Here is a 13,697-nt window from a genome sequence, read left to right as displayed (position 1 = left end):
GTCATTGATGTCAAACTTGCTACTTGCAGGAATGACAATTGCTTTAGTGATCCAAATACTATCAATTAGTTGGTTGACAAGGTGGTGGCAATCAATAAGATGTAACTAGAACACCTAGAGAAAGGTTGAAGTTATGATGTTGTAATGAAGTACTAGGATCAGCTAAGCCATTGATGAAAAAGTGTATTTGATAACATACTATAAGATACAGAAAAAAGGGCACACTGAAACATATTAAAGAGGTTAGGTGTTAGCTAAGTCTTTTACAAAGCTCAACTAAGAGAAGGTGCCGAGTATATCATATAAGCCGAGTGATCTTCAGGTGCCGAGTATATCATATAAGCCGAGTGATCTTCAAGTGCTGAGTAAAGAGTAGGTGCCGAGTAACACAGTTTTCTGTAGGTGCCGAGTAACACAATTTTCTATAGGTGCCGAGTAACACAGTTTTCTATAAGTGTTGAGTAACACAGTTTTGTGTAGATGCCGAGTAACACTGAGATGCCGAGCATCAGTAAAAAAAATAATGCCGAGTTGCTGCATTATTTCGAAGATCAAAGATTCGCCAGAACTAAGCCGACAAGGTTATTACTTAGAAGTTTGTAAATTAAATAGAAGATAAGAATGATGAGTTGGTGGCACAGAACACCATGTAAAACATTTTTGAGGATACAGCTGGTGAAGTTTCTAGAAGAGAACAAGATATGGGTAGATACATTGTATTTTACCTAATCCATATTGAAACCCTAAAAGTGAAGAGGGAGAATTGAGCGGCAAAGGCATATCAGATCTCTATATAAGGAGTCATTAGTTAATGAAAAAAAATGAATGAGAGAGGGGTGGTCAAGCATGAAAGTGTAAAGTGCTGAAGAAGGTGGAAAAGAGGAAAGAGAGCATAGTTACTCTGTTTCAGTAAGAAGACCCCTGATATGGATGCATTAGTACAGTGAGTTAGAAGACTCAAGGAGACGAAGCTTGAATAGATGACAAGCAGTCAGAGCTGAAGAGATAAAAGCCAAGCATAAGGACTAAACTGAAAGTGTGATCTGAAATCTGCAAAGTATGTTGTAAGTTATATTAGATCAAAAGTTCATTGTTGTTACTTTCTAGCAATTGTAACAATTAGTTTAAATCCTATGGACTTAGGTTGGTTTGATAGCCATGAGATAAATCCTTTAACAGGGTGACATTCCCAGTGAATGTTCTAAAGTCCTTTAACCAGGCCCATTCCTAACAGTTTGGTGAAATCCTCTAACAAGGTCACATTTAACAGTGTGTTGTAAGCCTTTAACAGGGCATCACTTCAGAAGAGTGAGAATCAAGTAGCATGTTACTGGTGGTTTTTCCCAAATTGGGTTTCCACGTAAATCATTGTGTCATGTGTTGATCTTGCATGTTTTATCTTTGCATGTTGATTTACTGTAACTTGCTAATATGATTGATTTAAGCTTGGATGGTTAAAAGGTTTATGAGTTCACTACATTTGGTGAAAAAAAAAAAAGTTTTATTAGGGCATTTGGGACCTTGAATAACTGATTCACCCCCCCTCTCAGTTATTCTAAAAGATTCTAACACTTTCGGTGTAAATCCTCTACAAATTCACATTAACAATGTGTATGTAAACCTTTAACAAAGTTGGATCCTAATAGAGATTAGTTCTGAAGAGTGAAGTTTGGGTTGCTGGTACCAGGTGGGTTTTCCCTTTACAGGGTTTCCATGTTAGAAATCTTGGAGTCAAATATGTTAATGTTGTTATGTTGCAAGTTATTTTTCATGTTATTTTCATTTTACTGCAACTCGGTAACACCTAAGTTAATGGTCGGTAATAACTAAGTATTATGACTATCAGTCGATTATAACAAGATAGTGAGATATAAAGTTACAGCAAAGTGATTGAGTGAGTTAAATGTGAAGTTGAATAAGTACACCAAGTGATTGTCTATGAATGTTGTTTGGTACAAAAAATATTTTAAGGGACTAAAAAATAACTGAACATAACTGATTTACCCCCACCCGCTCCCCACTCCACCCTCCGCCCTCCGCCCTCCCCTCCCACTCCCTAAATATCTAATAGATAGTTCCATCACCTAACTTATTTCATATTTAACCACAATTGTATGATTCTAATCACTAAATAGTTAAAACTTTTAATAAATATTCAATATATTTTTAATATTTTCCATAATATTGAAAAATATTAAAAACCTACTACAATACTTGATTTATTAAAATATTAATAATATTCCTTAACCAGTCACAAATTACATATTTTACTTGTAACAAAAATATTGATCAGTTCAAATTCTTACAATAAAAATCATGTAAATTCCATTTGAATGTTTAACAATCAAATGAAAACAACTGCAAACTATTCAAGAGACTAAATATGTAGATACTTCACAAGGAAAAAAAATTTAGAAGAGTAAATTTGCGAAACTACTTATAATGAATGGATAAGAACTATTGCACCATGGAACATGGTCTTATTAAACAGGTACCCTTAAACATCACACACTAAGGAAGAAATTAAGCTTTGAAAAATAAGTCAACTTTGACTATTTAACACTTTAGTATAGAAATTAAGCCTTAGTATGTGATGTTTAAGCTATCCGTTATTAAATACTACAAAATACTAAGTATCTTTCATTATTATCAAATACAAAAGACAAAAGACAACAGATGCTCTAGCTAGACATCATTAATGATGAGGAGAAGTTATTTATAATCCCCACTTTATTATATAGTAGTAAAACAAAAATAGTCATTAGATCCTGTATAAGGTTATATGCAAAAGCCAAACTCTAGGGTTTCAGGCGTATAGTTCCTAGTACAATATGCTGATCTCTGATCGCAACTCCCTGTAACATGGGAGCTGTTTTTGATAAACTCTAAATATCTACTTCCCCGATCTCTACAAGATATCTACAAGAAAACACAGCTATGATAAGCTTAGTGTATAACTAAACTAATTAACTGATATTACATACTATTTTCTTACATATTTGCTATTGTTTTTCCTCACACAGTCCTCATCCTTCATCGATTGGGAATGAGCTTGTGTGGGGGTTTTCTGAAAGAAGGAGAAGGATCATATGAACGATAATCCTGATTCTCAAACTCTTTAGATTCTTCTTCCTTTGTTTCTTTTCTACTCATACCCTTATTTTCCATATCCATGGAATTCTCAGCATTGTTTGTGTTATCATTCCCATGATGGGTCATGCTTGCTACTGCAGATGAATGGTTGTGAGTACCCTCCTGCAAAAATAAAAGTATAATCTTAACTTAATCATGTTTAACTGGATTGATTAAGAATCTTACTCAGTCGGTACACATACCTTAGATTTTGCATCAGAGTGCATATCAGACTTCAAACACTGTCTATCTGTTCTAGAAACAAGTATATATCGACTTGTCAAAAAAATTGATACAGTTCAGAAGTAGAATCAAATGCATATATCTATGATGGCACTAAAAATATAGATCTATGAGATTGATATTTTTTTGTTGGGAATGTGAGATATTTTACCTGCACAGCTTGATGATTCAGCAACCAGCAAAGAGCTGAAAATCATGAGCCCAATTAGTGCAACCCCAACTCCAGACTTCATTTCCTTTAACAATAAATCTTTCACTTATGATCTGTAGTTGCGCCTACGTTCATCTATTAGTCAGCTAATCCGTAACGCGATTATCTATTCTCTTTTCTGATGATAGATTGTGTAGTATGATCTGAAACGTTGATAAAGAAAAACTATTCATATATCACAAGAAGCCTTCGACCATAAGTTCTTTCACTCTTATTCTTGAACCACCCCTCTATTCATCTATTGATCATTCTGATAATAAATTACATAATGTGATCTAAAACATTAATGAAAAAAACCAGAAAGCTAGAAGCTTACACCCTTAACACCCTTTTCTTTTCTTTTTCAACCATGGCTTAAAATATATATGCTAGAGCCTTTTCTTTCATGCTTGAGAAGTTTGCATTTCTTCTTGGGCATTACTTGCAAAGAAATACGAGCCCATATTAAAAAAAAGATTAGAGAAAATTTATAGCTGATACCAATGATGAGTTCATGCCTGGGGCTTAGCTAGAAGACTGAATATGACATCCAACAATCAATATCAACCATCTCTTGATTGAGAAGGAATTAGTGCTTTACCATGATGGTATTAGTGCTTTTCAAAGTTGGCTCCATATTCCTTGTAATGTGCCCATTCACATTTTCATTTGATAAGGAATGGCATCAGCATCACTCTCATTTTCACAACATCTTTTCATCTGGATTTTAAAAGCAAAACCCATCTTCCAGGCAGGTGAATTTGGTCCTCACTTTTCTTCTAGTCTTGTGCAGACCACTAACACAATACAGTATTCACTTTTTATGTATTATAATTATGTGCACTTAGGAAGAGAATAGTTATATAGCTTGATAAAAAATATAAAAAACACTTGGTGGATGTCTATTACCAGCTTACTTGATTGCACCTCCATAATATAAATATGCTAGTGCTTCTCTTATTTGTGCTCATTATCTTCATTGTCAACATGCCCACTCACTCTATTATTCCTGCTAATTGTCTTCATCCTCACCATGACCCACTCACTATCTTGTCTCTCTACTATACACAATTTGGCTCTTCCTTTACTCCCATTTTTTTAATGTGGGCTGATCTTTTGTGGCCCAAACGGTAATATTCCAATCCTTTCTGCTTTTCTATGAGATTGGAGGGCATAATCATTAAATATTATTCTGCTGTTTTGGGAGTGATAATGCTGTCTAGGAGATTGAGACATGAAAAGTAAACAGGAGGACAATAGTGGAGAACAATCAGGACGTCATGCCCTACATTTAATAATTTTCCACAAGACTAGAAGTCAAAAAGGAGGATTGTACGCAAGTTTGATTTTAGGGGTCGGTGTGTAAATTGAATTGTTTATATAGAACATTAGAGTATGATGCAGACATTAAGATTGTCTTACTGATTTGAAATTTTAATGATAGGAAGAATTATGGTATTATAAAATAAAACAAGATATGGAGGGATAATTGAATGATAAGTAGTTGGGGAGGGCAAAGCATGCTGGAAGCATTATAATTGGTAGGTGGGGGTTACTAAAATTCAAATTGATTTGTCCCCTCTGTTGAAAAGCATATAATTGTTTAAATCTAATCTATTGCGTTCAATTTATACTTTCTAGTGGAGGGTGTCGTAACAAATGAATTAATATGAAAGGATAATTAAAATAATTTGATTCAATTTTTAATGTATTTTTATTCTAGATATAAATGTTTCTGTAGGTATGAATGTATGTAGTTTTTATATTAGTTTTACTTTGTTTATCTTTTGGTTTTTAGACAATGTTCTAAGATTCATATTTTTATGGCCTTTATTTTGTTGGATTTGTTCTACTCAAATGTATATATTACTTTGTCTTGGATTTCTTCAGCCTTATTCTCTCATCTTCTTTTTGATATTAATATTGGACTTCTTTAGTCATACTTTTTAATCTTATTTTTTATATCAATATAATTTATAATAGTTTTCTCATTTTATTACTTGAAAAAATGATATCAAAATTATGTTATTTATCATTTTATTAGACAATAATCCTTAATGATTATAGTAGTCTAATGCAATCTATTCAACTCGTAATTAATTATAATATTGACGGAACCTTTTTATCTCTATTAATGTTGACTACAAAACAATTGAAAGTTGATGACATAACTTTTTTTATAAAAGTGTTCAAATCACTAAAATTTTGTTAATATGAAAGAAAAGTACATGTGTACCATGAGGAGCATACAAAAAGCCTTGATAAAGTATAATTGTAAAGAAACCCCATAACCAAGAACATGTTTTAGAACACAACCTTGACTAATGAGAACATTGCAGATCACTCCCTAGATAGAACAATATATAGACTCTAGAGGAGCTCATAAACGAGAGAGCTTGTTAGTAAAATATGCCCAAAAATAATATTAATGCACGGGCAATCTCCACTAGAAAAATTAAAAAATGAATAGGAAAAAAAGAGGCCCATGAATGGTAGAAAATTAGGTCAATCCTTCCATAATTCTTAGAAATAAACCAATTACATCACAAGAAATACAAAATAGTTTTAAACTTTCCAATTGTTGGGACCTTCCTCTAGTGGATATTGTTGAAGCAGGAGCAGTTGGAGAGGTTCATCATCTTCATGTACTAGATGACAGGACAATTTATGTATGCTCAAGAACTTGTCAATAGAAACTAAAAGAGTAGACAACATTATATTGTTGACGAAGTTAGACAACCTATACAAAGTGTTGTCATATTATTACAAATGACACCTACACTTATCACATATAATAGCTCAACATAGTGCCCACTAGTAGGAAGGTTAGTGAAATCCCTGAAGTCTTGAATTGGAAAGTCACCATGAAAAAGAGATTAATAGTTATATTCCTTTAACAACACCAATAAAGAAAATATATAAGAATTTGCATCAAGGCTATCACCATATCTAGATATCAATTAGTAGGTCTGATTGGGAGACTCTAGTTTTAGTCCCTATCTTGGCTTTTGTACTCAATTTTAACCTTGATCCCTTCAAAAACCTACTAGGTTTACAATATTTCCAAGTTAGGGTGATGAGACTCTTGATAATGTTCTTTACTAGAGCTCCCACTAAATTCAAGATTACCCTCAAGCTATTTTACAAACTCATCTATGCAAGTATGTTCAACAAGTCTCATATTATTTCAAGGTTGTGTTGCATAAAGAGAGTGATTCGAAACATATTGGTACCAATCCAATTTTATGGATATTTCAAGTATGTTCTTATTGATTCCATACTTTGCGAGTTTTAGACCTACTAGACTTGTATATCTCGATTAGCCCTATGTATCAAGTTTTTGGGCTCTAACTCTAAAACTTTGAACTTGACCATATAAATAAATGGCCATTTAGAGTACCCATTTGGAAGACCTAAATAATTTTTAATGTATTGGCTCTCCAACCTTTTGTATTGTACCAAACCCTAAATTGAGTCTTTACAAGCTTACTAAGCTCGGGATTAGTCAAACTATTCAAAACTACCCCAAATGGATTCAACCAAGTCTAATATTTCACCCATATCTCTTCTTGACCTCACTACACCCAACTGCATCATTAGATTTTGTTTCTCAACTACTTCTTGCAAGAAGATGTCTCTGCACCATTCAAGTTCCTAGTCAAGCTATCAAACTACTCATCTAAGGCTTGATGGAAAAAATCAGAAACTGAATATTTTCAAAAAACTCCAATTAGAAAATAATATACAAATCCTCTACTTGAACACCTCCAATGGCCATGAAAATCCCATAGTGTAAATTCAAGATTGAGGCATTTTTCAATTAAGACTCTAGAACTGCTAGTGAACAATAGTATATAGTCTGAATTTTATTCTTGCAAGTAAAACTTCAAAGCTATCTACACAAAAGAACATAAAGGGAGTAATAATATTATACTAAATATGTACAATAATAAAATTTAAATTCCAATCCAAAAACCATGAATTTCTCATGTTGCAGAGCCTCTGTACACAAATTGCCAATAAAATATTAGTTATTTTGTATTGAAAAATGTGTCAAATGGACCTAGCCTCTTTTCAACGACTTTGAAGGTCTTATATATGTTTACAAAAACTGATAAAACCAACTATGTGTTCCCATAAATATTTTTGCACAAGATGCACAACCTTGAAAAAACTTGTCAATGCAACATTGCAAAGTTGGAAAAGTTGTCATTGCAACTTTTTGACAATATATGCAACTTTTATTTCACTATTCCATATACTCAACCTAATGATGTGGAATGATATCCTTAGACCCCTTGAGCATGTCAAACACTAAAACGTGAATTCCTACTCATTATTGCATCATTTTGCATATAGTTCCCAATCTTAGCATACTTAACAACTTTTGGCCAACTAGGCTATGTTTTGACAATTGAGACACAACTTGACTCAAGACTCACCAAACCTCACTTAGGACATCTAATGGATTTTTAAACCATCTGTATTTACCCTTTGACCTAAAAAATGTCATGCAAACCAAAATTAAAGGGTTTTCTCATTCAAACCGCTAGATGCTCATGCACCATCCTCTCAAATAAAAATGAGTTTAAGTCACAAGAGGTGACAAGTGCATTTGATCTATTTACAATTTTTTAAAATTAGTCTCAAGGATCCATGTAACCTTGACATCATATATACCTTTCTATTTAATCAAATATTCCATGTAAATCTTATTCCTGGTCTTCTTAGCAACTCTAGACCCCAATATCCTCTCTTCTTGTGGTTTGGGCTTAGTAGGTAGTGATTAAAATTTAGAAATAATGTTTGTAATCATAGAGACATCTTTACCATTCTCTTGATTAGGTCCCTTATAAGGAATTAAGTATATTGCATTAAAAGTAGAAGAAAAGACTATATCTTTAGGTAGATCAATCTTGTAAGCATTATTTCTATATTTTCTAGGATTTTGCATGGGCTAATTCTCCTCATTTCTAGTTTTCTTGGGACGGGCCCTTAGGTAACCTTTCCTTATGAAGATATCCACAAGGAGATAACCAATGCTAAATTATATCTCAAAGGAACCTTATAGAACTAACTCATGTATCATAGCTAAAGATCCATATCAATGAGAACATAAGCATAAGCATAATGCACCTAAGAGAAATAATGGGTTATACCTCTCAAGTAGTAAACTGTCGAGTAGACCATGAGTGGGGAATGAGAATGCTCATCAAGATATATACAGGTCTCCATCTAAGACTAATCTAAAAACATTCTCCTCTCAATTATATCAGGTGAATGCCCCTTGGACTTCCTTTTGAAACCATAAACCATCCCAATAAATAAATCTATAATCACAAGAGAAATCAGCATCACCATGCCATCTCTAAGTATCCATGAGTGCCTTTAATTGATCAATCCATGCCAACTCCAAAGGAAATATGAAAATATCATGAAGTATCCAACAAATAATCAATGTACTTAACACTAAGAAACTAAATGAATATCAATGTCAAAGTTCCAACCATGGCCTCAGGAGCATATACATGACAACATGATCCAAACCATCTCAACCAAAGAGATACCATGTTGCAAATGAACATGGCGCATAACATGTCAAAAATATATAAATGTATATCAAGAGTATAACATGATATAATAATGAAACTATCCTAACATCAAGAATGACATGTCAAATGAAAGCATAAATCACACCTCTACCAAGAAACTCATGAGTCCTCAAGATGAAACCATCTCCACACACCATGAAGATAACCACCACCAACAAGTGCACCATGCAAATATTAAAGATTCTTATGTGACAATAAGATCTAAGACATCGTCCAACATCTAAAAATAATCAATTAATATATATCAATGCCAACAAATCCCACTCATCATGATATCCAGCTCCTACATAAAGATCCTCCATGTCTACAGACACATAATCAAAGTGTCACTACCAAGTGAAACCAAGATTTCCAAATCTAGAACATACAAACCAAACTAGGAACCAATCCTATACTACTAGATCTTCACTATCACAACTCTCACTGAACTATGTATCCATGCTATCTATGGCACCATGATATAAACCATTCTCTAAACATAAGAATCAACCAAGGCATCAAACCATCAAAACTTCAAAGTGCACATCAAGAGCTCCTCATGAGGAAATCAAATAACCATGATCCTCAACCAAGATGATATACCACTATAACCAAATCAAGAATCCAAACCAATGAGCATTAGTGAAGTATATGTATATACAATCGTGTTGTGCCAAAATTTATGGCATCATAATCAAATCCATGAACCAAGCATCTAACACTCAAGTATCCAACCTAATAGTATAAAATAGTCAACCAAAATCCTCCACCATGTTTCTACCTGGCAATAAGATCACATCCCCTCTACATGAAGACAAACTAGCAATTCATGTGACTAAAGGCATAGAGAACCCAAATTCAAGCTACAATCTAAATATGCATCATTAATGAAAGATCAATGAAAAAATACAACCCATATCCAAGTGATAAATGTAACATGTAAGTATTGACCACTCACAATACTAAACAACTTGTAGACCTAACAAGTCATCATGCATATCCAAATCAAACACTAATAACCATATCATCATGAAACCAATCTAAAATATAAGTTGATTATATAATGAAATCACAATCTAAATCTTCAAAATATACCATGTCATAAACTCACAATGTTACCATAGTTAATATAAATCATAAACTTTTCAAATTAATATATTACCAAATAAATCATGTCAAATATGCACCAAATCTAAACCAATTTTTAGAGCTCTCTAAGAGCTTTTTGTTGACTATTCAAAGTCCAAAAATTGACTCTATACATCCAAGTAATGCCCAAATTTTTACTAAAAATGTAACATCTAACTTTTGGGCACACTAAACTTGACAAAATATTAAAATCATGAATCAAACCTATATTGTTTTCTAGCCCTCTAAACCATGTTTCCAACAACTATAAGAAGTTCAACTTCCAACATCCTGAGTAAAAGTTGTGGTTGTTTTAACAAGATAGCCTATTTTCTAATATAAACCACCATCAAAGCATTTTTTTTAGACAAAAAATTATGATGGGATTAAATTTGATGTTTGTCATGGTCTACAACTAAAAACCTTTTTCATTTTCTCTTAACATGGCTAAACTAGGGCAATTCATATATCAAAAATTTTCAAAAGGCCAACTTGGGTCCAATAGTGTGATCTTTTTTTGCCCAAAATCTAATTTTTGCAAACTCCTCCCTAGAACCTTCATTTAAATAAAACATCACAAAAATAAGTTTTTTGACCAACAATTTCACATGCCCAAAATCTGCCAACAACCCATCACAACAGCAAACCCAAAACCCTCATATTTACAATAAACAACCTACAAAGTTCATATATATTTCTCTTTCTTTGATTCTTTCATACATTCTTGTGGATTCAATCTAGGGTTACACAATAAAACCATACCTCTAACACCACTTGTAAGGAAACTTACAACCAAAAACATCATTGTTTCCACATAACCCACAATAGATTTGAAATTTAAATTAACATTATGAATCCACATGCAATAGAATATACAACATAACCACAAAAATATGATACAAGCTATACTGTTAGGAAACCCTTATTAAGAGAAAAAAATTAGTCTCCAAAAGCATCCAATGCCAAATAGCATTGCAATAAAAACATGGAAGCCTTCAAATCCATACCCACAACTAAGCAATCCATGTGAACAAGAATGAATCCACACGTCATTCTTTAAACCTTCATAATACTCCCTTGGCTAACCTGTCTCACACTATCTTACTCTACAACTACCCTTGTGGTTTCTTTTATAGTAGAAAGCTCCCACAAAACCAACAAGTGGTATTGTACATTAACCTTGTACTGAAATTGTGTGCTACTAAACCCTCATTGACCCACATTTAATATTGGGCATTTAATTATTTTTTCCAATATTAAACAATTACATTAAATATTATTATCACTAAAACCCCTCAAGAATATTCCATGGGAATATCTACATTTTGTGCATCCATCTAGGTGCTCCTAGGTGCAACATTACATAATAAAATTAACTAATACAATATAAATAATATTATGCAATGTGTGCAACACACATAATCTCAACAATAATTACTAATCATAAATAATGAAACAATGTGTGTTAGTGAATATAAATGTCCCATGACGTACATGACATGTCTGTTAGGATTAAACCATAGATAGAAATAACAATTACATGCAAATATAAACAATATTAGTAAATAATAGATCACATAGAGAAGAACACAAGACACCAAGATTTAACATGTTTCACTCAATCCCTGGGCTACGTCCACCAAATAGCAAGTCTGATATTATTACAATCCAGTAATTACAACCTGATTACAATCTATAATCTCTTACAACTCAATACTGCCGCAAGAACCAATTTTGTATCAGCTACTATGAAACAATCCCTAACCCTAAGCCCTTTTATACAAGTATTTCTATCACTTTAGGGTTACAATTAATAATTACATGTCGGCCCAAAATCTTGATAAAATAAGGCCCAAATTTATTTTTTCGAGGCTCTGCCCCCAAACCCTCAGATAGCCATGGCCTATCGACCTTGACTATATTGGGGGTTGTTGCCCCCAAATCCCCGCTCAGGGCTGGGCCCAGCCTCAAACCTCAACAAAGAATTATGGATTATGTACAGTATTTCCCTAATCAGTCACCACAATCTAACAATCTCCCACTTGGGGACTAATCATGCTCCACACTAAACAACAATGTCTCTCCTTATCTCATCCATAATACAAATTCAAGATAGATCATTTCCTTTGGAAGACAAACCTTACAGGTAATACTATTACAGTTACAATGATCGTACCTTAACATTGTATCAGAGTAGGTTGTTTGCTGGAAATAATTAGAATACGATAGATTTTGTCTTTTAATGTGGATGTGTTGAAATGTTTGAAATATTTAATTTTCCAAGGAGGGGAATTATGATCATGTAAAATGGAATTAGGAACTTAATATTTGGATTCAAGAAATCTTGAAAATATGATTGGATGGATCCTATTCCATTAGATCGATAAACTGTCATAAAGACTTCACAATCGTTGCATAATAATTATGAACCTTCACTGGATGGAAGAAGTTTGAAGTTGTGAAATGATATAAATGTTATGTGCATAATTTTTTTGGATTATTCAAACAAATTATTGTGAGTATTCGAGTGTTTATTATCATTGAAAATGATAGAGAAGATTCCAATGATAGCCACATATCTATACTTATTTCTAATAAGATTGCAAATATCAATTTTTATATTTAAACTAGTAGGCTTCTTACCCTAGAGAGACTTTAGCTAGATTATTTAGACAATCTAAGAGTCTTATGTCATAAAACAAGAAATTAGTGTCATGAAAAAAAAATTCCCATTGTTAGTTATCAGTTATGTATCATTGACAATAGCTGAAATAGATTACACTGGAAAAGAGGGAATAACATTAGAAGATTCTATACAAATTTCAAGCTCTGTAGCGTATGATAAGTAGAAATGATAGATAATAATACATCCCCTTGGAAGATTCAAAGTGTGAATTTCCAAAGATGAGTGTGTTTGGAACTGTAGGAATGTTGTTGGAACCAATCTGAGAATGTCCATAAAAATTGTAGGTTTGGGGAGTCATTTGGTAGTAGTGAGCACCATCAATATAAATTGTTAATGTGTATCATTACATTTTGTAGTGATGTGGGCCACATAGATAATGTAAAAATTGAGATTGTTTAGAATTTCTTTACTAGACATTGATTTTGTTTCATTATTGAATAATATCACAGACCTATATGAAATATCATGGGTGTTGCAGGGAAATGTTAGGAATATGTTGCATAGATTTTGTGCTCTGCATGGCATGTGCTAATAAACATAGCTGAGCAATTTCATTAATGTTTTTGATTAGATAAACAAGTTTTATAGGGACCCTAAAACCAAAGACTTAAAACATAAACAAGGTTGATAATAAGCATTAAAAGCCTAGCCAAAAAAGAACAAGTCTAAAGGCTGATAAAAAGCACTAGGCCCAGCTGAACAACAAAGGCCATAGGAAAGGCCACAC

The 13,697-nt window shown here is 32.9% G+C and overlaps 1 protein-coding gene across 2 annotated transcripts; it reads right to left on the bottom strand.

The window, feature by feature from the left end:
* Positions 1-2,712: 2,712 nt before the first annotated feature.
* LOC149534701 (uncharacterized) lies at positions 2,713-4,369 on the bottom strand. Of its 2 annotated transcripts, none has more exons than XM_089806741.1 (4): positions 4,167-4,369; positions 3,527-3,729; positions 3,336-3,382; positions 2,713-3,255 (listed from the first exon to the last, which is right to left on the bottom strand). In XM_089806741.1, exons 2-4 carry the CDS (start codon positions 3,606-3,608, stop codon positions 3,034-3,036), a joined length of 351 nt encoding a protein of 116 aa, XP_089662867.1. In that variant the 5' UTR covers positions 3,609-3,729; positions 4,167-4,369; the 3' UTR covers positions 2,713-3,033. The 2 variants fall into 2 exon arrangements, with proteins under 2 accessions (XP_089662867.1, XP_089662866.1); XM_089806740.1 differs by lacking the exon at positions 4,167-4,369 and adding an exon at positions 3,903-4,058.
* Between the last annotated feature and the right edge of the window lie 9,328 nt (positions 4,370-13,697).

Source organism: Cupressus sempervirens, chromosome 10 (assembly GCF_028749045.1).
Source record: "Cupressus sempervirens isolate cs-2001-9-10 chromosome 10, ASM2874904v1, whole genome shotgun sequence".
Lineage (NCBI taxonomy): Eukaryota > Viridiplantae > Streptophyta > Pinopsida > Cupressales > Cupressaceae > Cupressus > Cupressus sempervirens.
Note: the sequence above shows the minus strand (reverse complement) of the source record. Positions and strands in the feature narration are given on the sequence as shown.

Bases quoted from the DNA above. Each gene is read 5' to 3' on its own strand.
- LOC149534701 (XM_089806741.1), bottom strand. From the start codon at position 3,608: ATGAAGTCTGGAGTTGGGGTTGCACTAATTGGGCTCATGATTTTCAGC. The intron at 3,383-3,526 runs GTAAAATATCTC...TTTCTAGAACAG, and splicing joins TGAATCATCAAGCTGTGCAG to ATAGACAGTGTTTGAAGTCT. The intron at 3,256-3,335 runs GTATGTGTACCG...TTATTTTTGCAG, and splicing joins ACTCTGATGCAAAATCTAAG to GAGGGTACTCACAACCATTC.